Source organism: Fukomys damarensis, unplaced genomic scaffold (genome assembly GCF_012274545.1).
Source record: "Fukomys damarensis isolate Sample0158 unplaced genomic scaffold, DMR_v1.0_HiC HiC_scaffold_11, whole genome shotgun sequence".
Lineage (NCBI taxonomy): Eukaryota > Metazoa > Chordata > Mammalia > Rodentia > Bathyergidae > Fukomys > Fukomys damarensis.
Genome location: NW_022900923.1, coordinates 40,711,193 through 40,737,509, shown reverse-complemented (window position 1 = coordinate 40,737,509; position 26,317 = coordinate 40,711,193). Strand labels below are relative to the sequence as shown.

Here is a 26,317-nt window from a genome sequence, read left to right as displayed (position 1 = left end):
AAATAAATAAATAAGCAAACCCATATAAAGTATTTTTGAGAGCAAAAGGTATGTTGTAGCATTACTAATACTCAAAAAGTCAGGAATCTTTTGTGTACTCTGAATTCTGTGCCATGTAAATTTCTTACCTATTTACAAATAATAATAAAGTTAGGCATCATTGCTTAATAAACATTAGCAGTTTGAAAGCTCCTAGACTCCTCCTGATCAAACTGAGCCTGGATCATCAAGAACTGAGATAACGTTCAAAACTCACAGCGGAGAAAAATCATGATTCATTCACTCAGCAAACATATATCGGAAGAGCCAAGGGTACTTATGAAATTAGAAGACTATCCCAGATCCATCACTTACGAGCTGTGTTTCAGCAAATTATTTTCTCTGATCTTATTTTCCTCATTTATAAAATATACTTCATTGGGTTTTTATCTGGAATAAATGAACTGATATATGTAAAGTGCTTAGAGAAGTGCCTCCCACAGGCAAGTGCTCGATCCACACGAGTGTTGCTGTTACCATGGGTGGATCAGAGCGTGCAGGAGAAGGGGTGGGAGGTGAGGCTAGAAAGGGCTGCTGGTCCGCGGAGAGGGCAGGGTGCGTGCTACCGGGCTGGCAGTGTGTTCTTTCCCTGCTTTGCTTTCCTGAAATGTTTCACACACACAGGAAAACTTAAAGCATAGTACAGCGAACACCCCTTATGTGTTCTAACCGAGAAATTTTAAACACTGTGTATTATATTTGCTTTCTCTCCCTACCCTAGACACTTTCTCAAAAGATGTGAAAATACGTTGCAGACAACATGACATTTTACCACTAAGCTCTTCTTCTTCTTCTTTTTTTTGCTACTGGGGATTGAACTTGGGACCTTGCACTCCCACTGCAGTCGGAGGAACCACTGAGGTAAATCCCTGGCCCTCCACTGAGTACTTCTAAGAAGCACATCCCTCACAATATCATGATAGCACATCACACACACGTATACACACACTGACAGCAGTATCTTTTGGCTTAATATCTAATTCATATTAAAATGGGAATGCTTTCTGATCTTAACTGATGTAAGCGAATTGCTCTGGAGGCAACATAAAGGAAAGCCTGGAGCAAGGCAAGACCAGGCAGGGAATGACAGCACCAACCAAGAAGAAGAAAGGAGGAATGTAACTGAGAGGCGTATGGGGATGAGAACTCACTCACTGCACAGGATGAAGCAGTGAGGAGTCAAGGGAAACTCCTTTGCGTGGCCTGGGTGAACAGACAGGTGGTAATATACCTGAGCCGAGCAAGGTTTCGGAGGGGAAAGGGTTGGCTTGAGTATTTGTAAATGCGGTAGAGAGGAAGACTTTCAACTTTGGAAATGCTAAATGAAGGGAGACCTATGACATCAACTAAGTGGAAATGTCCAAAAGTATACGGAGGAACTTAGACTGAGCTGGACAGAAATGAAGATTAGGCAGAAGTTGGAAAACTACTGAGCTAAATGAGCCCAGCAAGTTTGTAGGATATGAGATCAGTAAACAAACAAAAATCAATTGCATTTTATTTTCTTCGTGGCACTGGGGATTGATCCAGGGTTTACACACTTTATAGGCAAGCACCCCACCACTGAGTTGCACCCTGAACCCTTTGGTTTTTTTTTTTTTTTTGGTACTGGGGATTGAACTCAGGTCCTTGTGTTTGCAAGGCAGGCTACCAAACCGCTGAGCTAAATCCCCGTGCCCCTTTGTATTTTTTTAAGACAGGGTCTCACTGAGTTGGCCACTCTAGACTCAAATTTTCCATCCTCCTGCCTCAGCCTCCCAGTAGCTGGAATTACAGGTGTATGCTACCATTTTTTGGCTTGTATTTCTATATACTAGTAAGCGAATAACTTAAAAGGGAAATTAAGAAAACAATTCTACTTACACTAGCATAAAAATAAGTTTAGCAAAAGAAATGAAGGACTTTTATTATGAAAGTTGCAAAATACTGTCATTGAGATAAATAGCAAAAATCTAAATAAATGAAGAGGATTGGCCATGGTTGGAAATATCCTAGTCTTACCTGCCTTACAGAGTAGCCACTGAACAAGAAAACAATGATGGGGTATGAGTCAAGGACAGGCTGCCTGGGGATGGCAATTTTTTTCTTTTAATTTTGCCTCACATTTTTTTTTTTTTTTTTTTTGGCACCGGGGATCCAACTCAGGACTTTGCACTTTCGAGGCAGGCAGTGGCACCACTGAGCTAAACCCCTGGCCCATGGCTGACATTTTTTACCTCATTTTCAAGGCTGACTATTTTTTAGCTAGGTCTTATTTTCAGGGAAACACTATATCTAAACAAGGGAGTATTAGTCAGAAATAAGAAATGACGTACTGACACACAATACCACATGGATGAGTCTTGGAAACATTTTACTGAGTAAAAGGAGCCAACCACAAAAGACTGTACATCATATGATTCTTTCGACATTAGATATTCAGAATAGGCAAACCCAGAGACAGAAAACAGATTAGTGGTGGGCAGGAAATGAGAGGAGGGAAATTGGTGAGAGACTACTAATGGGCTTGGGGTGTCTTTTTAAGGCAGTGAAAAGGTTTTGGAGTTAGCGGTGACGATTGTATAACCTCTTTTGGTGGTGGTGGTGGTGGTTAGGTGCTCCAGATGGAACCCAGGGCCTCACCCACGCTAGGCAAGAACTGTAACACTGAGCCACACGCAGCCCCTGCACCATCTTCTGAATATGCTAAAAACAATTGAGTGATATTCTTTACAGGGGCGAATTTTACTGTATGTGAATAATCTCAATTTGAAACAAATAATAAAAGGTTATAGAAACTATAGGATTAAGGTAGAAGGATTGGGCCAGCCCGGGCTACATGGTCAGATCTTGTCGGGTGGGGGGAGCATAGGACAGATGTGACATCAGGAAAGGTGTAGCGTAGTCAGAAGGAACAAGGGTGTGACTGGTACCTTGAAGATGCTGGTACTTGAGGGGGTTCCACGAAGGAATCAGAGAATTGGAACGTGACTCAGAAGCTAGGAGGAAAATTGACTGCAAAGAGATGTTACGGCGGCCAAGTCTTGGAGATCTGGGGACCAGCAGTGTGTGAGTGAGCATGTGTGCAGGAGAAATATATATATATGTATTTGGTACTGGGGATTGAACTCTGACCTTGCTCTGGCCAGGCAGGTGGTGGAACCAATGAGCCAAATCCCAGGCCCAGGGAGCAGTATTTTTTGAGCAGTATTGATTATGCCGGGTTCTGTGGTAGATGCTAATATACACTGTCGGGTTTAATACAATTTCCGGTTAGGTGGCATTCTCTCCACTTTATAGAAATCAAGTTAAATAAGTACTAAACATAATTTGGATTTTTGAAAAAAAAAAAAGGGGTGGGGTGGGGTTTGAGCTGGTCATTGTGGCATATGCCTGTAATCCCAGCACGCAGGAGGCTTGCCACAAGTTTGAGGCCAGCCTGGGCTACATAGTGAATTCAAGGCCAGCCTGGGCTATACAGCAAGACCCTGTCTCAAAGAAAAAAAAAATGTGGGGGTGTTGCTGGTGACTTCAGTGAAAGTGGTTTTAGTAGGAAGATGGCGACAGCAGTGTAATTTTAGTGGGGAGGTGGAAAGGGAAGGTTGACTGTGCAGGAAGGAAAGAGGAAATTATAGGTAGAAAGGACATTAGTTGACAGGTCTTTCTTCCTCTCTAGGACACAAGAGGCTTGAGCAGATGGACGAGCAGAAAAGGAAGAGAGATGAAGAGATCAGAGCCAGGTGGAGTGGCGCACACCTGTGATCCCAGCAGTTGGAGGCTGAGGCAGGAGGAAGCAAGATCAAGGCCAGCACAGACTATGTAGTGAGTTCAAGGCCAGCCTGAACTACATAGCAACACTCTGTCTCAACAAACAAACGCACACAAAACAAACAATGAGAAATGAAGAGGTCATTGAGGAAAAGAGAGTACACGTGCAGGGGGAGTGTGGCTGTTAGAGGGAGCACCCAAAGAACTAGATAAGGGATTCTTTGCGGCCAGATGGGATAGCTCTTTCTAACAAGATGAGTGAGAATAAATAATGATCAGATAATGTAATCGATGGAGGGAGGAGTCACTGATGGAGTTCTCGCTTGAAGATGTTCATTTCTTTCCTTCCTTTCTGCTCTCTTTGGTACTGGGAATTTAACCCTGAGCCTTTACACTGAGCCACGTCCCTAGCCCTTTTTATTTTTTTTATTAGTACATAATTATTACATTCATTTTGGGGAGTGGTACATGCACACAACACACCCTAATTCTGTTTACTTCTCTCCCCTGCCATTTCTTGGTTTGCTTCCCATTTGCAAAACAGTGCTTTCTTTTCAATTTTTATTCTGAGACAAGCTGCCCCAAGGGCCCTGCTGGAGGCAGAGCCTCCGATTTGTTTGGCATCGCTGGATTACCAGCCATCCCGTAGCCAAGCCTGACCAGTTAGTAAGTCCCAGGCCCCCGTGACCTATGTGATCTTTGGCTATCTCATTGGAAGAGTGGATTTCATCACCCTTAAAGAAGTGAAGTGAGAATCAAACAAGATTTAAATATTTGTGTAGACAAAAAGCACATTTGAGGGAAAATGTGAAGTTTTAACGACTGACTTCGACAGCTCTTTGGCTCTGATCTAAAAGATGAGGACATGGATGACCAGAGAGGAAGACGCGTCTCCCCACGTGCTCCCAGTCCAGGGAGGGTGGGGCCACGCCGCCGGCTCAAATCACTGGCCTGTCCAGGCACCACACTGGAGGGCATCGGAGGGCCCTCACCTTCCAGAAATCTGCCCCTGCAGTAACTTCCCCTTCACCTTCCCTCATCGTCCTACAATCTGTGGCTGGCTGACTTACCTTTGGGTGTGGTTTCTGAGGCATTCAGGGCTCCCTGAATGACTGCCTGAGCCTCAGAGTTCTTTTTCTTCAGAAAGTCTATGGTTTCCCGCAAATCCAGCAGCTCCGTGTCCTAAGAGTGAAATCAAAGTAGTGTCATTTGTTGGGATAAGGAGAAGCACCGACAATTTGCCAGGCCAGGGGCTAAGTGCTGAGATTGCCCCAGACTGAACAGACAAAAGGAGGGAACTGGGACAGGGAATGAGGTGACATTGCAGGGAGGGGAAGCTGAGAATCCCGACGACAGCCAGGGAGGTGGAACTGGCCCCGGGGCGCCGGCGGGAGGGTGGCGCTGGGCTGTGCCCGGAACCCCTTCTCCGGCTCTCACCTTCTCCTCGGCGGTCTCTGCCAGGTGTCGCAAGCGAGACGTCATGTTCACCAGGCTCTGCTCAAAAGCAGCCACTAGATTAGCCTGGAACAAACACATAAGGAGGATCTTAAACTGTGAGAGGCCGGGGCATAAGGTGACTGACACGGGAAGCAGCTTTAACCAGTTTTCTGTGTCTCAGAGCTGACCAAGGCCAGCACATCTTTGGTGTTTTTTTGTTTTTGTTTTTGGTACAGGATCAAACTCAGGACCTTGCGCTTGTGAGGCAGGCGGTAGAACCACTGAGCTAAATCCCCGGCCCTTGTGGTGGTTTTAAAATAGTTTTCCCTGAGAAGACAAGGGTATCAAGGTGGAATCAAGATTTTCTGGCAGAAGACGGCTTCTTAAATAATGAAGAAAGCAGGCTTTGGGAAGGTCTTGGGGATCTGAGATCTGCTACCTGTCATCTACTAGAGATAGGACAGCCCCTCTGCTCTAGTGATATGTGGGTAGCAGGCTTGTTTTCTACTGTGGAGGGGCTGGCCCCAGATAAACTCCCAGAAGGATCTGTCTGCTACATCTCCTCCACCTCTGCACCCAGGGTAGCTCTCCATTTTATTTATTTATGGTACCAGGGATCAAACCTGGGACCTTCTGTTTGCAAGGCAGATGGAAGAACCGCTGAGCTAAATCCCTGGCCCCTAGCTCTCCACTTTTAACTTAAAGAATCTTTGCTTTGGAGCTATCCTTGTTCCTGGAGTTTTTTCCCCCCACCCCCCAGGCTCCACTTTGTAGGGCTGGAAGTAGCTAGAAACCTCAGGGGCATTCCACAGTCTGGCCACTAGGTGTCAGGGTTGCCTCGTGAGGGTTGTAGGACCAAGGCAGGCTGGGCAGAAGGGCTGGGGGTGGTTTGAGGCCCCCCAGATCTGGTTTGAACACTAGCTGGCCAACTGGCAGCAGGGTGTACAGAAATGACGGAGGGAATAAGGCACGAAACCAGAAAGGGGAACACTCAAGGGTGGGGAAATAGCCATCAAGTTGGTGACCTTAACAAGAATTGATGGACATATTCTGGGCTTGCCCTTCATGAGGAGCCCTAGGGGATCTGTGACACTCCCACTGCTTCCTGTTGGCTTGTAATTCTCCCTCCGTGGTGGGTCAACTCTAGCTGTCACCCAGTGCCCCTAACCATGCAGCAGTCGACTTTCACTGGAACACAGCTGCAGGCAATGCCTTCCACCCCACTGAGCCTTTCCTTCCACTTTCAGTATAAATCTACAGAAACCTCTGTCCCTTAGCAGACACCTGTCACAACATAAGCAGCTTTCCTTCACCTTCTGTCTTCCTAATATCAGGTCATCTCTACACCCCGGTGTGGCTGTAGACAGGCAGCTTGTAGTCTTTGGGATTCTACTCATGAGCCCAAGAACCCCTGGCCTCCTGTGTGCTTTTCTGTGCTGGCCTCTCTCATCTGGAGGCCTGGGCTTTCCTACTCCTCTTGTACATTTCCTTCCCCCGCTCTGATCCTTCCCTTAGTCCCTGGGTGCCTGCACGGCCTCAAGGCGAAGGAGTCAGAGAGGCTAGCTTGGGAAGGAAGGTGGTCCGGGGCCCAGCCGGTAGAGGGTCTGTCCTCAGCCTCAGTAGCTTGGAAGTGCCATGTAACGACAAGGCTGATTCAGCACCTGGGGACACTGAAGAGCGCTTGGGACTTTCCCGGGGTCCTGGCATCACATCTCCTGCCTGAGGGCTGGGCTCTGAACCAGCTAAAATCTGCTTCTAGACTGAGAAGGCACCATGTCTAGGTGTTTAGTTTGTTCTCTTTTAGCAGAATGGAACTTCTTATTCTAAGAAAAATCACCCTCTGAATTCATTTCCTTGGCGCTAGCCCATTCTTGACAGCACGATGGCTGATGGATTGCACTGTGAATGGATCAGACAGGATAGTGTTCTCTGCCTCCCTGGCGCCTTTCCCCCAGCAGCTCCCAGAAATGAATTCCCTGGGGGTGTACAGGACGTGACCCAAGCCGCTGGCCTTGGTGGGTGTGGCCCGAGGGAGAGAAAAGATGGGTCTGTTCAGGTTGCAATTTTTTTGGTCCCCAAGAGCAGGGAGAAGTGTTTGCCATGAGATTTAAACAAAGCAGCAAGTACACAGCTTGTAAGTAGAGGGTTGGGAAAAAAGAAAAGATAATAACCAATATGCTGAGGGAGATGCTGCTGAAATATATTGGAAACATGCACGATCTTGGTAGAGATTCTACCTGATTCCAAGGAATAGACCCCGGAGCCTGACAGCTGGTTTCCCCAGAGAGGAAGGGAAGAGAAAAAACCAGAAACTACTGTGGAAATTGCAGACATGGTTACTTTTGTGCAAACACTTGGAAAGCTCCTGCAGATCCGGCTCAGCTGTTGTTTACAGCTTTGGGGGAAAATGGCTCTTATGTTCTGTGTACAACCGAGTCACAGGGGGAGAAACAACCACAACCTGGTTAGATGAGGTGGCTTCCTTTCTCCCCATCTCCCAGGGTAGAAAAACTAAGGCAGAAAGAAAGAAAGAAAGAAAGAAAGAGAGACAGAGAGAGAGAGAGAGAAAGGAAGGAAGGAAGGAAGGAAGGATAGGAAACCAACCTTCTGAGGATGCAGGCAGAAACAAAAAACACTGGCTCCCAACCAAAAGCTCAGAGCATCAGGCGGGGCAGTTGTGAAGGAAAGATTTAGCTAAAATGGGAGTTAGGCTTTGAAGTGGTCATCAGGCCACTAATGCCTACTTCTGTGCCTACATGGTGTGAAAAACGACACAAACACTCTGTGCCAATGAGAAAGGGTTCTGAGGACTGTATGACTGAATCTGGAGTTCGCTCCGGCCTCCCTGCAGAACCCCTGCTAAACCTCCTCTCTCTAGGAAGGTCAAAGACCACAGCCACCAACTCATCAAACCTGTCCACTGGGGTAGGGGCAAAATGGTCTACTGTGAAAAGGAGCTTCAGAGAAGGTGAAGGGTAATCCCCAAGTCCTCTGTCAGGCCAGCGCCGTGAAGACCCACGCCCTTGGCATCTAAGGCCAGGGCATAATCTTCCTCCCTTGGCTGAATTTATCTAATTATGGTCATAATAAGTGTCCTGGTCTTTCCCCGCTTCAGGTACTCACATTGGCAGAAAGCTGGGATGTCAGTGTGGCCACTTTTTCCTGGGACGATTCCAGTTCCCTACGAAGCTTCCGGATTTGCTGTGAAAGGAAGAAAAGGCAAACTACTAACGGCGGAAGAAGCAGAAGATCTGGAAGGGAGACAGGGTGCAGTGGTGTTAACAAGCGGAGACAAGGCTTTGGACCCTACCTCAGACTGCATCCTCTCCTCAGCCTGAAGAAGGGAGCACAGGAGAGAGAGAGAGAGAGAAAGGAGGTGTTACCACGGGAGGCAAAGAAGCCAGGCCCTAGAGGCAAGGTAGACTTGAAGAAGCGATTCAAAGCGCAGAGAAGGCAAAGCTTAGTTCCTGGACCCACTCCTTACTTAGGCTCAGACCTAAACTAGGGTTTTAATAAAAGATTCCTCAGCTGGGATTTGTGGTGCAAGCCTATAGTCCCAGCACTTATGGAGACTAAGGCAGGAGAATCACAAATTCAAGCCCAGCCTGGGCAACTGAGCGAATTAACAAGATTCTGGCTCAAAATAAAAAAATAAAAAAAGTTTTTGGTACCAGGGATTGAACTTGGGTTCTTGGGCTTTCAAGGCAGGTGCGCTGCCACTGAGCTAAATCCCTGGCCCTAAAATATAAATTTTAAGAAACGATTTCTCTGGTGCTTATCTCTAGCCAACTTTGTCACTGTAGAGAAGGCCAGGAAATAAAATTTTAGATGGTCTGAGAACTCACCCTTACTGTTAGCATCCTGAAGAAGTAAAGAACTAGAGTCAAAGAACTTTGCTATAAATGCTTCCCACTTACCATGGTACAGAGAGGGCTCTATAATAAAGGGACTCTCAGTTTTCAAAGGAGGGAAAGTTGGTGGTGAGGGCAAAAAGACCCCTCAGGACCAGAGGCACCTGAATGAGTGCTGCAAGCTCCAGGCATCTTCTCCCCACCACAGAGACAGCAGAGCCCCAGGCCTAGCTCCAGGGGCAGGGGCGGTGGGGGACGGAAATTGAGGGGGGAGGAAAGCAGTGCTCTTACTGAGGAGTACGTGGAGGAGGCACTGGAGGCCAGGGACAGCACGGAGCCATGAACTGAAAGGGAAAGAGAATAGGAACGGTTAGGAGGGGCTTCAGGGACAAGGGGTTCCTGGAGGGCCCTAAAGCAGGAGTTTGGATTCTGATTCTGGAGGGCGTCTGGAGCAGTCAGAGCAAAGCAGAACAGGGAACCCAGCTGGATCCCGACAGCCCAAGCAGGTTTCCAGGGAGCCACGGTGCTGAGCAGAGACAGCCTCCTCTCTCATCTACTTTCTCTGGCAGCCTGGGCACAGCGGCCCCTGCTCAGCACAGGGCTTCAGCAAGAAGGAGCAGAGGTTTTATGGGTAGTTGCCATCTCATCTGCCCAGTCAGGAAAGTAATTTAAGATGCAGGAGCAGGGAACTTCTTGTCAGAGATACTCCGAACAAATACTGCAAATCTGTCTGTACCTCCTTTTGCAGGACTTGCCTGGGGGTCACTCAGATAAAAAAAGTATGTGAGTGGGGAATACTCATTCTAATTACTCCACAGAACCCACCACAAGAATTAAAATACACCCGCAAGGGATGCCCCCTGAAAGGAGCATCCTGAAAATAACAACGGCAGGCCGCACAGCCCACAAGGCCTGGTCTCCCACCCAGTCACCACCACTGACATTCAGATGGCCCTCCCTGAAGCTAACCTTTGGAACATTCTGGAAAGAGGAATGAGATCCCTAATGCCTTGTAAGGACTGAAGAGCTACCATTACGTCCCTGTGTCTTTTCTAAAACTGAGACCGTGGGGAGGAAAGACTACTGTTAGAAGGAAGAGAACAGAAACTGGTTTTCAGAGCACCCTGAGGGGCACCATTTCCACTCTGGAGTTCCCTCCCCCAGCCCCGTGAGATGCTTTCATCCCAAAGCCCCAGTGCTAGATGGCGCCACCCAAGGTTTCTGGGCCCCCAGACCCTTCAAAGGTAAGGGAAGAAAGAACGGAAATGGCCCAAATCAATGTCCTGTGAATCATGTATGTGTGTGTGGTGGTGGCAGTGGTGGCAGTGGAGGTGGTGGTGGGTGAGGGGACCCAGCAGAGCCGGAATGAGCGTGAACCGCGCTGGCATGAAGTCTCACCATCGTCCGTGGGGTCTCGGAAGGATCCTGACCGAATCATTCCCTTGGGTCTCTCGGCCAGGGACAGGGTGCTCCCCATTTGGGAGCCGCTGTACAGCTCGAAGGCCGCCTCGTGGGTGGGGATGCTGTTGGAGCGAGTGATTCTTGGCGTGGTGGCCGCAGTGGGACTCACTGGAAGGACAGAGGGAAGGGGGACAGGAGAGGGAGGGGGAGGCAGGAGAAGAGGCAGGGTCATCAGCTCTCTGGTCCCTTGGGGGACGGAGCACCAGGAGCAAGAGAGGCGATGGGAGAGGGCAGGAGAGGCAGGGGTAGGTGGGGCGGTGGGAGTGTGCAAGCAGCTGGTGGTTAGGAGTGGGGTCCCTCCTGGGGAGGCCGAGCCCTAATGGCAAAGGACCTTGCCGTCTGGAATAAGAACCTTCCTTCAGCCCTGCCTGCCTCGGAGGTGGCACTTTTGAAGGTTAGGCTGAGGGCCTGGCAGCGTTCCCGAAACCTTCACATCGCTGGGATGTGCTGATGAAAATGGATGTAGTGGTTCTCTAGAACACAGCTGGCAAACCTGGAGGACTGAGCGCTCACCTCAAGATCAGATCCAGGTGATGACAAGGAACCAGCTAGAGAAGGGGCCAGGCTGTGGGACCCAGTGGGCTCACATCATGCGAGGGAGTGAGAGTCTCCCCCAGAGTGGTGCCAATTGAAGCCACTTTAGGCCAGCTCTAAAGTACCAAGAAATACTGCCCTCTCTGCCCAGCATTCCCCTGGCTTGAAAGTCAGACAGACTGGGGCAGACGTGTCAGGTAAGGCTGTGGGACCTGCAGAACCTTCCCTTTCCTCCCTTGCTGGGATTATAGCCTTTCAGGGTGCACCCCTCATGGAGCTCCGTAGTCGACACAGGCAGGCGGACGTCTACTCTGTCCATAAAGACCTGTGCTGAAGATCTCACACCTCTCCCTTGAATCCACACGGTGATTAACGGTTAGGTTAGCTCAGTCCCTTGTTCTGCAGCACGAACGCCTTTCCTCTTGTTAAGTCCTCAGTGGAAATGGAAAACAAGCCGGCCTGATCCTCCATTAAATAGCCCTCCCCAGGCCAGATGACCCTCCTGGAGAGACTGATCCTGACTCCTGTCTTTCCTGATTCCCCAGTCACTGCACAGGCGCGTTACAGGTCCTTGTTTTAGATTAACTGCTTTCTTTCACTCAGCTGAAAGAGATGGGTTTAGAGAAGCAGGAAGCAAATAGCAGGCAGACGCTGCCCCAAAGGGGTTCCCAGAGCCAGGGTGCAGTGCTTCTGTGCCAGAGCCAGGCCCACCCCCGAGGTTCTGTCTCCTCCCTGTCTCCGTGTCAATGAACCATTTCCTTCTGTCCCAGCTTTACAGAGGGTGTAGCCAGGCCAGGTCTTAGTCAGCTCTGCCTTCCGGGGTAGGGCACGCCTGGCCCGGCCTGAGCACTTGAGAACTGGACTCTTCTGGGTTTGGAGGCCATCCCCATTGTGCTCAGTCAATAACCCTTCCCTGCTTCCTCCCCAAAAGCCCTGCACAATAGTGCTGCCCCCGCCCCCCCGCAGCCCAGGCACTGGTTTGATCTCTGAGCTTCATGACTTTTCCAGGGCTTCTTTCGGACTCTCTGATAGTCTAGGGATTTGCACCCAGGGGCAATTTTTCATTTTAGAATCTCGGAACACCTTGCCTTTAACCTTGTTTGGGGTGGATAAACTGAGCCTCTGTGAAGCAACCAGATAGCACAAGTCAAATATGAGATGGAAACCCATGGCCAGCTGCCTTGCCTCGCCCTGCAGGGAGATCCCTGCTTCGTCCCATGTCACAGCGAGCAACCAGAAACACTGACCTATGTTGGTAAGCTGGCCCTTTGCACTCAGGGACACGGAGAGGGCAGAGGGGGAAGGCAGCTCTGCTGGGTCGTTGGATTCGGGCAGCCCACCAATGGTGTGGGAGTGCCGTCTCTCCTTGGTCTCCTCCTGGGACTGAAGCTGGTACCTGCAGGAGGCAGCAGAAGGACTCAGCCTGGACCACTACAGAGGGACACGTGAGGCCTGATGTGGGGATATCCCAGCTAGGCTGGGCCCAGGACGAAGTGGCGCAAGGAAAAGGGAGCAGTCAGGGCTGCCTCCTCCGCAGTCTCTTAGGATGGTGCTAAAGGATTAGCAGGCACTCTCAAGTCAGCTCCCAGTGGGGTGTGGAAATTACGGAGGAGGCATCGAGACTTTTCCCCTGCTGCTCAGGGCAGAGCTCTATGGTTCCAGGCATGGCTTTGGGGTCCCTGAAGTCCCCACCCAACTTTGAACGACTCAAGGTTGCCCTAAGAGTGGGAGACCAGGTGTGCCGGCCGCTCGTCCTGCTGAGTGTCACAGGCACACTGTGAGGGAGGAGATTCCAGAGAGAAGTTCAGCCTGGATTGGGGCAGCTCAGGCAGGTACAGGCCTGCAAACGATTCTCACACACCAGCTCATTTGTCCCCTGTCACCAAAGACCACTTGCTGTAAAAGCTGGCTGGCAGGCTTGGGCACAGCCCCAGTGGCACTTGTAAGAACCATATGTGGATGAGTATATGGTTCATGCATGGGGCCTAGGACAAATCAAGTGAGGATTTTTCATATGGACCAGCCCTGGTACAGGGAAGAAAAAACACATTTGAGGGTTACCTGAGCCCCTTCTTCGGAAGGGTGTTCCGATCCCGCTGATTACTGTGGAGGTGAATAAAGATAAGCTTGTAAGTCCAGCTTAGAAACAAAAGCTTGGGACCTCAGGCCTGAGGGAATCACACTCTGACACAGGACAGCAAACTGTGAGACCCTTTATCTCTATACACAAAGTAAGAAGCCAATCACAGCCAAGTTCTTGCTTACAACTTGGGAACTTCATCTGAAATGAAAAATGTTTTTATATCTGATAGGGAATTAACGTATAGTTGGCCATTCAAAGATGATATTATGATGGGTGAGATGTGATATAACAAATGATTTTGGACTAGAAAGCAAAAGAGCTTTGGATGACAGCTAAACTAATTATGAGGTACGTTCTTTTACTTTTTGTGCACAGGTTTCCTCATTTTTATCAGGGGAATAAAACAATCTATATTATGGAATTGTTGTGAAACAAATGAAATTACTTAAAATGTGAAAGAATTCTGCACTCACAAAGTGGCAATCATATATAGGATGGTACTGCTAATGGCCAAACGAGCCCAAGGCAGGAAGACCAGCTTAGGCCCAGCCCTGTCTCCATCCACCTACCTGTCCAACTGTCCCACCCTGGGGCTTCCGCTCCAGGTCAGCTCTTCCGTTTCTTCCTCTGGAGGTGCAGCAGGAGCAGCAGGTGGGGTGGGGATGGGAGAACTGCTGGGAAAGGTACTGGGCAGGCTCATTGGCATCTGAAGGGACTCCATGCTCCTGTGCAGGCCTGAGAGTTTGGGGTACATGCGGGTTTCCTTTGGGACACTGAAACCGCTCATTAGCTCCAGGCCCTGGGAGAAGCTGGCTGAGTTAATATTGAGGATGGGTGCCGGACTGGGGGTGAAGCAAGTAGGGAGAGGACCCCCAGTTGCTGAGCTTGTGGCATGCAGATCTGGGACCTTTGCAGTGTGGGTGTCGCCGGACGACGGTAGATCCAGGCTGTTAGAGTTGACCTTGTCTAGATTGGCTAGTGAGGGTGGCTTGACAAAGCTCTTGGCTGTGGCCCTGAGAGAAGCGAAGATAAAATAAAATATTTAGGGTGACAGAATTACAGAGCAAGAGGCAGTCTTCCTCTAGTTTCCTTTCTAGGAAGTACAGACCACCCTGTAAGTAGAGGCTCAGCCTGATGCTGTTGAGAAAGCAACTGGAAGGCAATCAGGTACCTAACTTAAGACACCTTGTCTTTATTTATTTGTACCAGGGATTGAACTCTGGACCTTGTACTTGCTAGGCAGGGAGCAGCATCACTGAGCTAAATCCCCAGCCCCAGGACACCTTCAGTATTAAAAAGAGACATTATACACACGTGGGAAACCCAAGTCAATTTATCTACTCACAAAAGGTATTTGTGTCTAAAGAAACACATTAAAACCACCTGAACAAGAACTACAGACAGGTTAAATGTGGATCAGGGAATAGCAGGAGTAAATCAAGTTTGGAATTTCATTTTTCTATTTCTTTTTGTTTTCCTTCCCAGTACTAGGGATTGAACCCAAAACCTACTTTCTAGGCAAGCACTGTACCACCAAACTACACGCTCCCTTATTGGCCCTTAATATTTTTTATTTTGAGGCAGGGTATTGATAGGTTGCCAAGGCTGACCTTGAACTTTCGAACCTCCTGCCTCAGCCTCCAGAGTAGTGGGATTACAGGTGTGTACCACTGCTCCTGGCTTGAATACAGTTTTGAAAGATACTTGGCATAGAAGGGAGGGGAGGCTAAAGACCATGCAAAGGCCTGAGAGGAAGTGGATAGGCCAAGCTACACCTAGTCTAAGGAGGGACAGGATATGCAAAAGAACGGGAGAGCAGGCAGGCAGGGAGGAAAGTGCCCATTCTGGGTACCTGAGAGGGGTTGGTGGCAGCTCTGCTAGCTTGGTGGCTGGGGGGTGGCTTGCTTGGTTCTTGGGAGTACTTTCCGGGGAGCCAATGCTCTTCAAGGAGATGTTGTCTGCGTCCAAGGCCACTGCCTTGGCTTTGGCCTTCTCCTTTTCCCGATCCGTCTGATTGACAGGGGCTGGCATGGCCCGCCCACTGGCAACCTTGGAAGGCTCCTTCAGTCTGGAGGGAGTAAGGCCTGCTTGCTTGGTGCTGAGGAGATTGGGCTCAATGCTGCTGCTCACAGGGCGCGGTCCACCCCGCCCACCGGTCACGCTCATAGAACTGGACTTGGCTGGCCGCGGTAGGCTGCGGTACTGGATGTTGGACCGGGCCCCAGGAGCCAGGAATCCGGGCTCTGTGCTGTTGGACACATCTAGGCTCGTCTTGCGTCCATTTACGGGCTTCACGGGGATGCCTGAGGACTTCTGGATCTTGCTGAGAGTGGCTGAGCCACCAGTCTGCATCACGGTGGCTGTGCCTGTGGCGGGAGGAGGCTTCTTGTAGCCAAAGGATCCCGAAGTGGAGGGGCGAGCAATGCCCGAAGGGGGCTTCTTAGCATCGCTCAGACGATCCCGGCCAGCATCGGAAGAGGAGCGCTGTAGCCCGGTATTTTTCACCGCAAGCTTACCCTTGTCTGCTGCTTTGCCTTCAGGTTTACCTGCGAGAGGGCAAAAATGAGGTAAGAGCAGCTCTCATTGACGATTATTATTATTTTTTTTGTTTTTGGTAGTAATAGTGGATTAAATCCAGGGTCTTTGTACTGAGATACATCTCCAGCCCTTTTCATGTATCTCTTTAGATTTTGAGACATGGTCTCATTAAGTTTCCAGGCTGGGTTTGAATTTGCCATCCTCCTCCTGCCTCAGCCTCCCAGAGGGCTGGGATTACGGGCTTGACCAGTATCTTAAAAAATCTTTTTCTTTCTCTCTGTGGAACAAGAGAACATTGTCAATGTACTGTAGAACTTGAGAGGCCTAAATATGGCAAGCAGGTACCGAATAAGCTGATGAAGTTTCTTGCCACAGCAATTCTGGGTGGGAGAGGTGGGGAGGCTAGGTTTTTTTCGTGTTTTTTGCCATTTTCTGCTCCCATCATAGGATGACTTATTTCAGGTTAGGTGGCAGAAGCAACCACAAAGATGATCAAGAAGGAGGTGCAGGGAAATAAAGGAGGAGAAGGGATCAAATATGGTGAGGCAATGCCTATTGGTAATTAGAGACCAGAGGAAAATGTTGATTAGGGCTAAAGTGACCCAAGGGGCCAATTTTGGGAGCACTACAATTTCTTGCCGTCATCGCTTGATTTATTATTTTCCCAGGTCCTCCTTGGGAGGGCAAGCAAGTGTCTTGTCGTCTTGGGACAGGAAAAAAAGAAACTAATGGGAAGTGTTTGCGGAGAGGTCAAACTTGTCTTTGAACATAGCGTATTCTCTCCCTCCTCCGCCTCTTACCAGTGGTGTGATTTTAGCCCAGCCACTTACCCCTAGGCTCTGCTTCCTGTTCTGTGGAATGGAGCTGGTAATGCCCTAACTCAGAAGATGCCTCGAAGACCAGAGAAGACGGTGCGTGTCAAAGCACTGTGCACTGTCTGCTATCCTCCTGTGGGTTAACGACCATCAAGCCCTTGTCCCCGCCTTTGGCCCAGGCTCACCTGCGACTTTGAGGGCGCTCTGGGCTGTGTGAGTGATGGGGGAAGTGACAGCCACCGGGGGGGTCTTGCCCTTCTTCAGGGAACCAGGGTGTCCCAGGCTGATGGGCTTTTTCAGTTCCCCAGTCTTGGATGAGTCGTCACAGCTCTCAGGCCGCTCCCTCCGCCACTTCGAAGTCCCAGGCTCCATCTTCAGGCTGCCGCTGTCGTACTCCAGCTTTTTGGGGGCCTTCTCCTCTGATTCACTAAACCAGCTCAGCCCACTTTCTGCCAGGGAGCGCTTCTCTGAGTCTGTGCGTAGCTAAAGAGAAGAAAGAAAAAGGCAGAGTGTGACACTATGTGGGGAAGGCAGCATGAACAGGTGATGGGATTTATTTTCATTGGAAAGTGACCTCGCTCCCCCCAGAGTATGAAGTCAACCCAGGGTGTCTACCAACCGAAGCAGATCTTACATGTATCACCCCAGATGGGTATGAGTAAAAAACACAGGCATTGGGACAACACTTACTGTCTTCTGTGACTGCTTGGATGCCTTAGCTTTTTGCTTTTAGCTCTGAAAGAACCTGGCCAAAGGCTGATGGGATCCAGTATACGCACATGTGCGTGCGCATGTTTGTGTGTGTGTGCATGTGCCCGCCCAGCGCGCACACACCCTGTGGTTCATCTTGAGCTGGGGACCCAGTGTTTGCAAAGCCACGCACCACTACTGTAGAGTTCCTGCGCGAAGCAGTAGGTGTGGTTGGGAGGGAGTTGAGTGAGGAGCTGGCATTGAACTCTTCCGAGCTGAGATTGTCCGAGGCATCGCTGAGCCCGCTGCTGATAGAGCTGCTTTCATCCCAGCTGCAGGAAAGGAGAGATGAAGGCCGCAGTTCAAACAGAAGCCAAGCAAGAGGTAATTTTTTTATAACGATGGAAGAACGACTTGACACCATCCTTGTGAAAGGAGAAAGCCTGAAGGTCCGTCCTAGGTTTACCAGTAATTCAAAGGGTGGCGTGAGCCTCGTCATTTGGTGATGTTCTTTTCTAAAATGAAGAGACTCTGTCTTTATCTGGCAAGAGAGGACGTTATGTTTCCTTAGTAGAAAGGTATAGTATAAAGGCGAGGTAACTCTTGGATACATCTAATCGTACAGACCAATTTCCTCTCTCTATAAACAACCTCCACTCTCATAACTGCCCTATTTTTGCTTATTTTTAGATGTGGTCCTCATGTATTTTCCCCACCACCTTTGTAAAATTTTATCAGGTGACGAGGGCCAGGAAGAGATTTCTCTTTTCTGAGCTTCCAGACCTATCACGTCTCATCGCTGCCCTTCTCACACAGCTCACCCACCGGGACACACGGCGCTGCTCTGAAACAGCGCGTGCTGCTCTCCTGGCAAATGAGCTAAATTCAGGGTGCTGCGGCAGAGGGGCCAGATTCCAGCAGAACGGCTTCGTTTCTCTGCCAATTTCTTGGAATTCAGATTGTGGAATTGAGGAGAGACTGCTGTTCAACATCTGTCTCCGTAAACACCTCTATCTGGTGCACGAAGTGAATCTACTGTAGCCTCCACATCTTCCTGGTTTGGGCTCTCCTGCCTTCCCTTGGCTGCTCAATTTTTGGAGTTGACAAGCTTCGCAGTCAGTTTATTCTCCTAACATCCAAACCAAACAGCATCTTCTGCTAGGCCTACCACTTTCTTCTCTCTGTACTTGTTTGCTATTCACATGTTTCTAAACACTTATCCTCTCTCTCTCTCTCTCTCTCTCTCTCTCTCTCTCTCTCTGACATGGTCTTACTACATAGTTCAGGTCGGCCTTGAACTCCCTATGTAGCCCAGGCTGGCCTTAAACTTGTGGTGATCCTCCTGCTTCAACCTCCAGAGTGCTGGGACTAAAGGCTTGTGCCACCACGCCCAACTTCATCATGGTATTTTCTAAGGCCAAATTCTGTCTCCTAGAAACTTTCTTCAGAAGCTGTGTGCTTCAAGTCTTTACCTAAGAAGTTCTTCAGCTTTTCACTCCAGTTTAAGAATCTAAAACTGAACACAGGAGGTCAGTAAGCCTGCTTTATGTAAGTATCTGATTGCACTCACAGGAAATAATCTCTAAATCCTTGTATCTGTTCAGAGTAGGTTTATCAGCTTTGCATGTGTGCAAGAACTAAAGAGGCTGGAAATGTTTTCTCCCTGAATTAGCTGGTATTTGGAAAATTTTTCTTTTCCAATTTATTTTGAGTTTCAGATCACAGAACAAAAATTAGACATACAAGTCCTCTAAGTGCCTGGCCTGGATTTCTGTGGCCTCCTTCTAATTCATGTGCTGGGAATAGGAAAGTGGGTGGTTTGGACAGTTGGCTTGTTTGTTCTGTAGTGATTTATCCAAATATACTGAGAAAGAGCAAAGGAAGTACAGGGATTAGGATGCACTACTGAGTTATTTAAATTTTATTACTATGAAAGATAGTCATTATCAAATGACGCCCTCCCACCATGATACATATTAAACTGTCCTTCGGGCAGGGCTATCACTCTGTAGAGAAAGGATGCTGAGGAAAGACCAGTGCTGATTTTAGGATCCTATCAGTTCTTCTCAGTCAAGATAAGATCTTTGGCAAGCAAACAAACAAACCATTCACAGCAAGTTCTCTTAGGTCAAAGGCACAGGAAGCCTATAACTTCAAGCCTTTCATTTGAGATTAATTATTGGTAATCAAGGTTCTGGAGCAAAAGAAAGCTCCCTTTTTATGGATAGGTTCTTGCAAAAAAAGAAAAAAAAATACTGCTGCAGGCTAGAAATCCAGAAGAAACCTTCTTTTGCTCTACATTTATGGCAGGCCTGATACTGACACACAGGAGGTGTTTTCTTCTAAGAGAGGCTTCAGGCAGTCCTTGCTAAAGACATTCCTCCAGAGCTCTTTCCCTACTATGAGGAATTATAAGCCTAAAGTTATGAAGGAAGGTTGGTTAGAGGATTTAAAGATTTCCTAGCAAAACTTTTTTCCAGGTTCTGAACAAAAGAAAAATTCTGTTGTCATTAAAGGTTAAGTATCTCTACTGGAGGGGCCTCACTGCAGGAGCATATTTCCTTTCTTTAAAAAAATAGAAAGACAGCCAGGTGTGGTGGCACACGCCTGTCATCCCAGCACTCGGGAGGCTGAGGCAGGAGGATCACTGTGAGTTCGACGCCAGCCTGGGCTACATAGTGAGTTCCAGGTTAGTCTCAACTATATAGTGAGACCCTGTCTCCAAAAAAAGAAAAGAAAAAAAGAAAGAAAGAGAAAAAGTGATAAATATTGATGGTTCAGATATTCCTTAAAACTATCCATGCCTATAATCCAGCACTCTGGGAGGCTGAGGCAGGAACATTGCAAGTTTGAACCCACCTGACTAACTTAGGGATTTATCAAGGCCCTGTCTCAAAATGGCTAGGGTTGTAAGCACTGGATTCAATTCCAAGTACTGGGATGGGGGGGTGCCCTTTTTCTTCACTTCTGGTTTTACTGTCAAGGTAACTCCTTTGTTCTTCCTTCAAAACATAGCCTATTCATCTCTCTGTCTTCTAGCTGTTCCTCTTCGAACTGCTGAGTGCTGACATTGTGGGACCACACTTTATCCACCTGAGATTCTCTCTACCTGACTTAACCTGGATCTTCGCCTTTCTCGTTGCTAGTTCACTCTCTTGTTTTAGCGAAGTATCTTCCATTAGGTTACTGGAAAAGGATGCTTTGGAAGTAAACTTTGTAAAATCTTACATGTCATAAAATGTCTTTATTGTACCTCTGCATGTGAGATTTAGGCTAGCATACACTTCTAAGATGAGAATGTCTGTTCTGAATGTAAAGGGACTGTTCCACCGTCTTGCTTCTACAGTTGCCATTCTGATTCCTTGTGCTTAGTATGCGATCTGCTTCTTTGTCTCCTTTCTGGAACTCTTTTTTTTTTTTTGGTATCGGAGATTGAACTCAGGTCCTTGAGCTTGCAAGGCAGGCAGTGGAACCACTAAGCTAAATCCCTGACCCCTTTCTGGAACTTTTAGCACCTCCTAGTGTTCTGAAACATCATTAATGATATACTTTGAGTTAGTACCATTCTGGATCCTTTTACATCTGGAAGCTCGTGACCTTCAGGGAAATGTTCTCACATTTTAAAAAAATTTTCTTTTCCCCTTCACTCTTTCTCCTCTTTGTTTTTCCCTAGTACCGAGCACTGAACCTAAGGCCTTCCCTTGAGCCTCATCCCCAGTTCTGTCTATTTGTCTGTCTGTCCTATCTACCTATCAACCAGTCAATCGTTTGATGGTATACTAATAAAAATAAAATAAAAAAAAATCAGAAAACTCAGAGACCTTACTATTCTTTTTATAATCTAATCTCATCATAAACCCAAACAACTCCAAACTGGCAACTGGTATGAAAGAGAAATGGTGTAGTTGTTTCCATTCTGCAAAAGTTCCTATAAGAACAATGACACCAGGGCCAGGGATTTAGCTCAGTGGTTCTGCCGCCTGCCTTGAAAGTGCAAGGACCCGAGTTTGATCCCTGGTGCCAAAAAAAAAAAAGAGAGAGAGAACAATGACACCAGCCAGGCATGATGGTGCATACCTATGATCCCAGCACTGGAGAGGCGAGGCAGAAGGATTGTGAGTTCAAGGCCAGCCGGGGCTACAAGGTGAGACCAGTCTGAGCTACAGAGCGTGGCCCTGTCTCAAAAAATCAAAAAGAAGAAGAAGAACAGTGGCACTGCGACATGTTTATCTACCCTCAGAAGAGGCAATGAGTTTACATAAGCATCTGTGAGGGTCAGGTCAGACATAGACAGGACTATGAAAATGATGCTACGTGTCAGTGGATATTTCTAGAGTGCTGGGACAGGTTACGAGAGGAAATTTTAAGAATTTCCTCCACAGGATACTTATTTTCCCATTTACTGTTCCTCAAATCCACCCTCCGATATTTACACTTCTCTTGCCCTATTTCACAGAAAAACAGCCATTTTCTTCTTTCCTAGGGTGCCCTCAGCTGCTTGTTCTTCTTCACTCTCCTCATCCAGGGCTCTCCTTGACCGTGTGACCACCGCCTCCCAAGCTACCCATTCCCTTGCATTCCTCTGCCTTGCTCTGCTTCACAGCCTCATCTTCTCACTGAAACCACTACGAAAGCGGTTCTCCATTTCCCCTCCTCCTCTCCCTCCTCTTCCTCCTCCTGTTCTGCAGACAGAACCCAGGGGTTTTACACTGAGCTAAATCCTCTATTTTTTTTTTTTTTTTTTTTGAGATCAGGTCTTACTAAATTGCCAAGTCTGGCCTCAAATATGCAATCCTCCTGCCTCAGACTCCCAGAGTGCTGGGATCACAGTTGTGTATCACCATGTCCAGTGACAGCCTTCTTATTGGACCCCCTCTATCGATCTTTCCTCCTATCACACACTGGATACTACCAGAAACTAATCACCCCAAAGTGCAGCACTTCACAAAAGCTTCAGTTAGTCCTTCAGTGTTGTCAATAAAATAAAAAATTCTACCACTCATTAATCAACATATCCAGGAGCCATCATTAAAACAGTGCAGTGATTAACCGCACAGAAGTCAGAGTGAGACTACCTGCTTTCAAGTCCTATTAGTTCTGGCTCGGGTAAAGTTTGTTGGGCAGATTTTCATTGAGCTCCCCTGTCATAAGGCACAGGGCCAGTTGCTATATGACATCCAAAAATAAATAGCTTTCCACATAAGAATAAGCTTTTTTTTTTTTTTTGTACCACGGATTGAACTCAGGGCCTTGTACTTGCGAGGCAGGTGGTAGAACCACTGAGCTAAATCCCAGCCCCAAAATAAGCTTTTAACCTAGAGGTAGATAAAGATGCATAGATGAAATAAATACCATAACAGAGGTGCAGACAATGTATGTAAGGGAATGCAAAGAAGGAAGTGACTTGGTTCCCTGACAAACTCCAGAAACATGATTTTGCCCTGTAGAGTACAGATAAACAACACTCATCCCTTTTTCCATTTCCACAACTCCTACCTCCTGGGTGCCCTAGGATTCCTACTAGGTGACCTGCTCCTCCACCTCAGCCCCTTCTGGAAATACAGGTCTTCAGGAGGGGCCAGTCCCGTCATTCGTGTGCACGGCCTGTGTGCTCTGAAGCCTCTGGAGTCCCCACATGACCACAGGATGTGACATCAATCGATATAAGCCTGGTCTGTCTGTCTCACATAAGCATTTTTTTGCCTTTCCTCAGGGTCCAAATCAAACATCAAGTCTCCCACGAGGCTTTCTGTGATCTTCTTTGCTGAAAGAAATCTTACTCTTGCAGGTTTCTACGTATTCACCTGGGCCCTGTCTGGGTGCTCTGCCCCGAAACAGTTATGTTCCCCTCTCTTCTCCGGGCTCGACTCCGCAGCCAGCCAGGACTCTCAGCGCCTCCCTACCTGTCCCACACCATCTCCTGCACAGTGGGCACTCGCTCGTGGCCTGGAATTCCTGGCTTATATCAAAGTGGGCATGCAGAAGCTCAGGGAAGGGGTTGACTCTGGGGCTACTATTTATATATTTTCCAAAAAGGACTAGTAATTTGTTTCTAAATAATCCTTGCTTTGGGGTGGGATTTATAAACATTCTCTTTTTAGAGCTTTCAGTTCTCTGTGCTGAAATTCCTTATCTATTCACAAGCATAATTAGTCTTTTCTATGAGGTCCTTAAACACATTTATAAAAAAGAATCCTTATCTGCTATTTTGAACATCAAGTTATCTGTGTATCCCCTCTGTCCTATGTTTCTGTTGCTTCTTCAGTATTATAACTTTTTGTTATACGGTATTACGTACTCCTAGGAAAGGGTACTCTTTTCCTTTCTTGGGCTGCTAGCATTTGCAGCCCAGTCTAAACTACAGTAGAGCTGGGTATAGGCTGTCTGTAGCTTCGGTGAAACCCGTTTTCCACTGGTTTCAAATGTTCCAAGGGCAGGATCAGGACTGTCCTTTCAGCAGGACTGGGGATCTCTAGGCCACAAAGTCCAGCCATCAGCTCTACGTCCTGCTGTGGCATTCTTTGCTGTTGGCGACCACGCCTATGCACTCAGGGAAGGGCCTCTGTGCTTTGGAAGGGTCTTTCCCTGCATTGCCCTGCTCGTGGGTTTCACTGTCTTGGGCTGAGCTGGACACTTGCACTTGCTCAGTGACTGCGGCCAGCCCACAGGTAGGCTTCCAAAGTTTCTGTGAAGTTCAGCTACTTTCTCCTTATCCTTATCTAGGATGCTCCTCCTCCTGCCACCACCCTAGGATAAAAACAGCCAAGCATCATTGCTTTTCTCCTAGGATTGATTCATCCCCTTCTGGAATTTACTTCAAGTAGAATACTTTGCATTATGTTTGCATAAATATGTATTTGCACAAATATACATAGACACATTTTAAGTCACCATGTTTGTTTCTTATCTAGCTCATTCCAGTTGTCAGGGTAAGAATGACCAAGTATTATGACACTGTGCCATCTTCTTCTTAGAATAAATAACGTCCTTCATCTGGGGCTGTAGAATGGCGACTGATACCCTTCTTGTTTTCATGCCCACTTCCCAGCACTGATAGCATAGTCTAAGGACACTCTGCTGGACCCCATCTCCTCTGTGGGATGAAAAGAGGGACTGTGAGGAGGCCAGCTCCACTGAACACTGCTCTGTTTGTGTCCCTGCAGACCCGTGGCAACGCACAGGGCAGGGAACACTCCTCCCCTCTGGGAAAAGCATCACCGCTAATACAGGTCTTGGCTGAGATTGGCCACCCCTCCTAGACTCTTCTCACATTGTCTGCTCCCCACATTTTGGCCCCGCTAGTCCAGGGAACTGGAATGGCCGAGGCAGTGTGCAGCCAGCCAGAGGGTCAAGGGTGTGCGCTAACTGGAGGGGTGGACTGGGTTGTGACTACACAGGAAAGAATCCTCATTGCTTCTCTGTCACAGCATGGTTCTCAAGAGTCAGCCGTGAACACTGAGTGGGTTCTCCTTTCGTCTTGAACATGTCTGGCTGGTGACTCAGTAAATTTCTCACATTATTCACTACTTAATGGATAAGGAAGCTTACTCTCTCCTGAGGGTGGAGAAATATCTGCAGTACAACAGGCTGGTGATAAAAGCTGCTTTGTTTTGGAATTATCCTTACTTCCAGGTACAGTTTCTGGAACTGGAAGCCTAATATCTCTCTAGGAGATACCTAGGACTTCCAACTTCCCATCTAGGAAAGAGAAGAACTATCCTCATTATCTACACTGGAAACACACACATTCCAAGACAGCTAGAAGCCATTTCCTTGCACAATGCACCCAACTTTAGGGGAAAAAAATCCCAGACCAGCCAGGCGTGGTGGCGCACGCCTATAATCCCAGCACCCGGGAGGCTGAGGCAGGAGGATTGCTGTGAGTTTGAGACCAGCCTGCGCTATACAGTGAGTTCCAGTCAGCGAGACCCTGTCTCAAAAAAACCAAAAAAACAAAACAAACCATCCCAGACCAACCACGAAAAGAAGCCAGAGTTAGAGTTGTTAGGCTTCTCAGTCTCACCACTGCATCAATCCGGTGTGTACTATTCTATCAAATATACAAACATCAGGAAGGCAGAGGGGTAAAAGATCACCGAGACCCTTGACACGGTCTTGCTTGCTGGGCTAGGCAGGTAAAGAGGCCACAGTGACAAGATGTGAATCAGACTTGGTAGCTGAGAGCTCCCAAAAGCCCAGATGAGTAGAAGGCTCAGTACTTGTTTGTTACAAAAGTGTGGCAGTAGATTCTAAACTTTGTGTGTGTGTGTGTGTGTGTGTGTGTGTGTGTGTGTGTGTGGTACTGGGGATCGAACTCAAGACCTTGTGCTTGCAAGGCAGGCAGCGGAACCACTGAACTAAATCCCCAGCCCTCTAAACTCTTAATAGAAAGAGACAGTTCTGAAATTGGAGACTGAAATGAAAACCTACCCCAGGCTAAGCCAAGTCTGGCCCATCTAAGGAACAAAAAAACATGTTTGGGACTCTCCTCCATCCCAAGTTTCCAAGATACCCGACTCTCCTTTTGTCTTCTGTACTTTCTTCAAGCCCATTCCTGGAGTTGAGATACTTTGTTGATAGTCCCTATTTCCCCAAGGGTCACTCGACAGTCATGCAGATGTGGGTCCCTAATGAGGGAATTAGTCAGAGATGCTTGTCTCTGGTCCCTGCAGCAAGTGGACTAACTTTTTTTTTGTAAACAAGGAAGTGATCTAGATCTGTGCTATTATGGCAGTCACTAGCAATACAGTATATGGCTCTTGAGTACTGGAAATGTGGCTAATTCCAACCAAGACTGCAAACATTTTATTAATGATTTCTACATTCAGCATGACAGCACATGCCTGTAATCCCAGAACTCTGGGAGGATGAGGCAGGATGATGAGTTTGAGTCCACCCTGGAAATTAAGAGACCTTGTCTCAAAAATAAAATAAATAAAACAGGGCCTGAGATATAGGCAGTGTGAAGGCTCTAGGTTCAATCCTCAGTGTTGAAAACAATTTCTATATTCATCATATATTAAAAGTAATATATCAGATATATTGGTTTAAACAAGACATAATTAATTTCACCTGTCTTACATTTTAAACTATTTCTGTTGAAATATTTAAAGTTACATATG

The 26,317-nt window shown here is 47.7% G+C and overlaps 1 protein-coding gene across 2 annotated transcripts in view; it reads right to left on the bottom strand.

Annotated features, from left to right (window-relative positions):
- Positions 1-26,317, bottom strand: part of LOC104876865 (neuron navigator 1) — a 96,980-nt gene that overhangs the window by 24,538 nt on the left and 46,125 nt on the right. The window contains exons 2-13 of one of the 2 annotated variants that reach the window (XM_010645102.3): positions 17,389-17,527; positions 16,691-16,988; positions 15,005-15,698; positions 13,722-14,165; positions 13,131-13,172; positions 12,317-12,465; positions 10,473-10,643; positions 9,366-9,418; positions 8,534-8,557; positions 8,347-8,424; positions 5,224-5,307; positions 4,857-4,968 (exon numbers count right to left, since the gene is read on the bottom strand). In XM_010645102.3, the coding sequence (XP_010643404.1) occupies positions 4,857-4,968; positions 5,224-5,307; positions 8,347-8,424; positions 8,534-8,557; positions 9,366-9,418; positions 10,473-10,643; positions 12,317-12,465; positions 13,131-13,172; positions 13,722-14,165; positions 15,005-15,698; positions 16,691-16,988; positions 17,389-17,527 (2,288 nt within the window). The remainder of the gene's footprint in view (positions 1-4,856; positions 4,969-5,223; positions 5,308-8,346; positions 8,425-8,533; positions 8,558-9,365; positions 9,419-10,472; positions 10,644-12,316; positions 12,466-13,130; positions 13,173-13,721; positions 14,166-15,004; positions 15,699-16,690; positions 16,989-17,388; positions 17,528-26,317) is intronic. The other variant, XM_033762158.1, reaches the window with a different exon arrangement.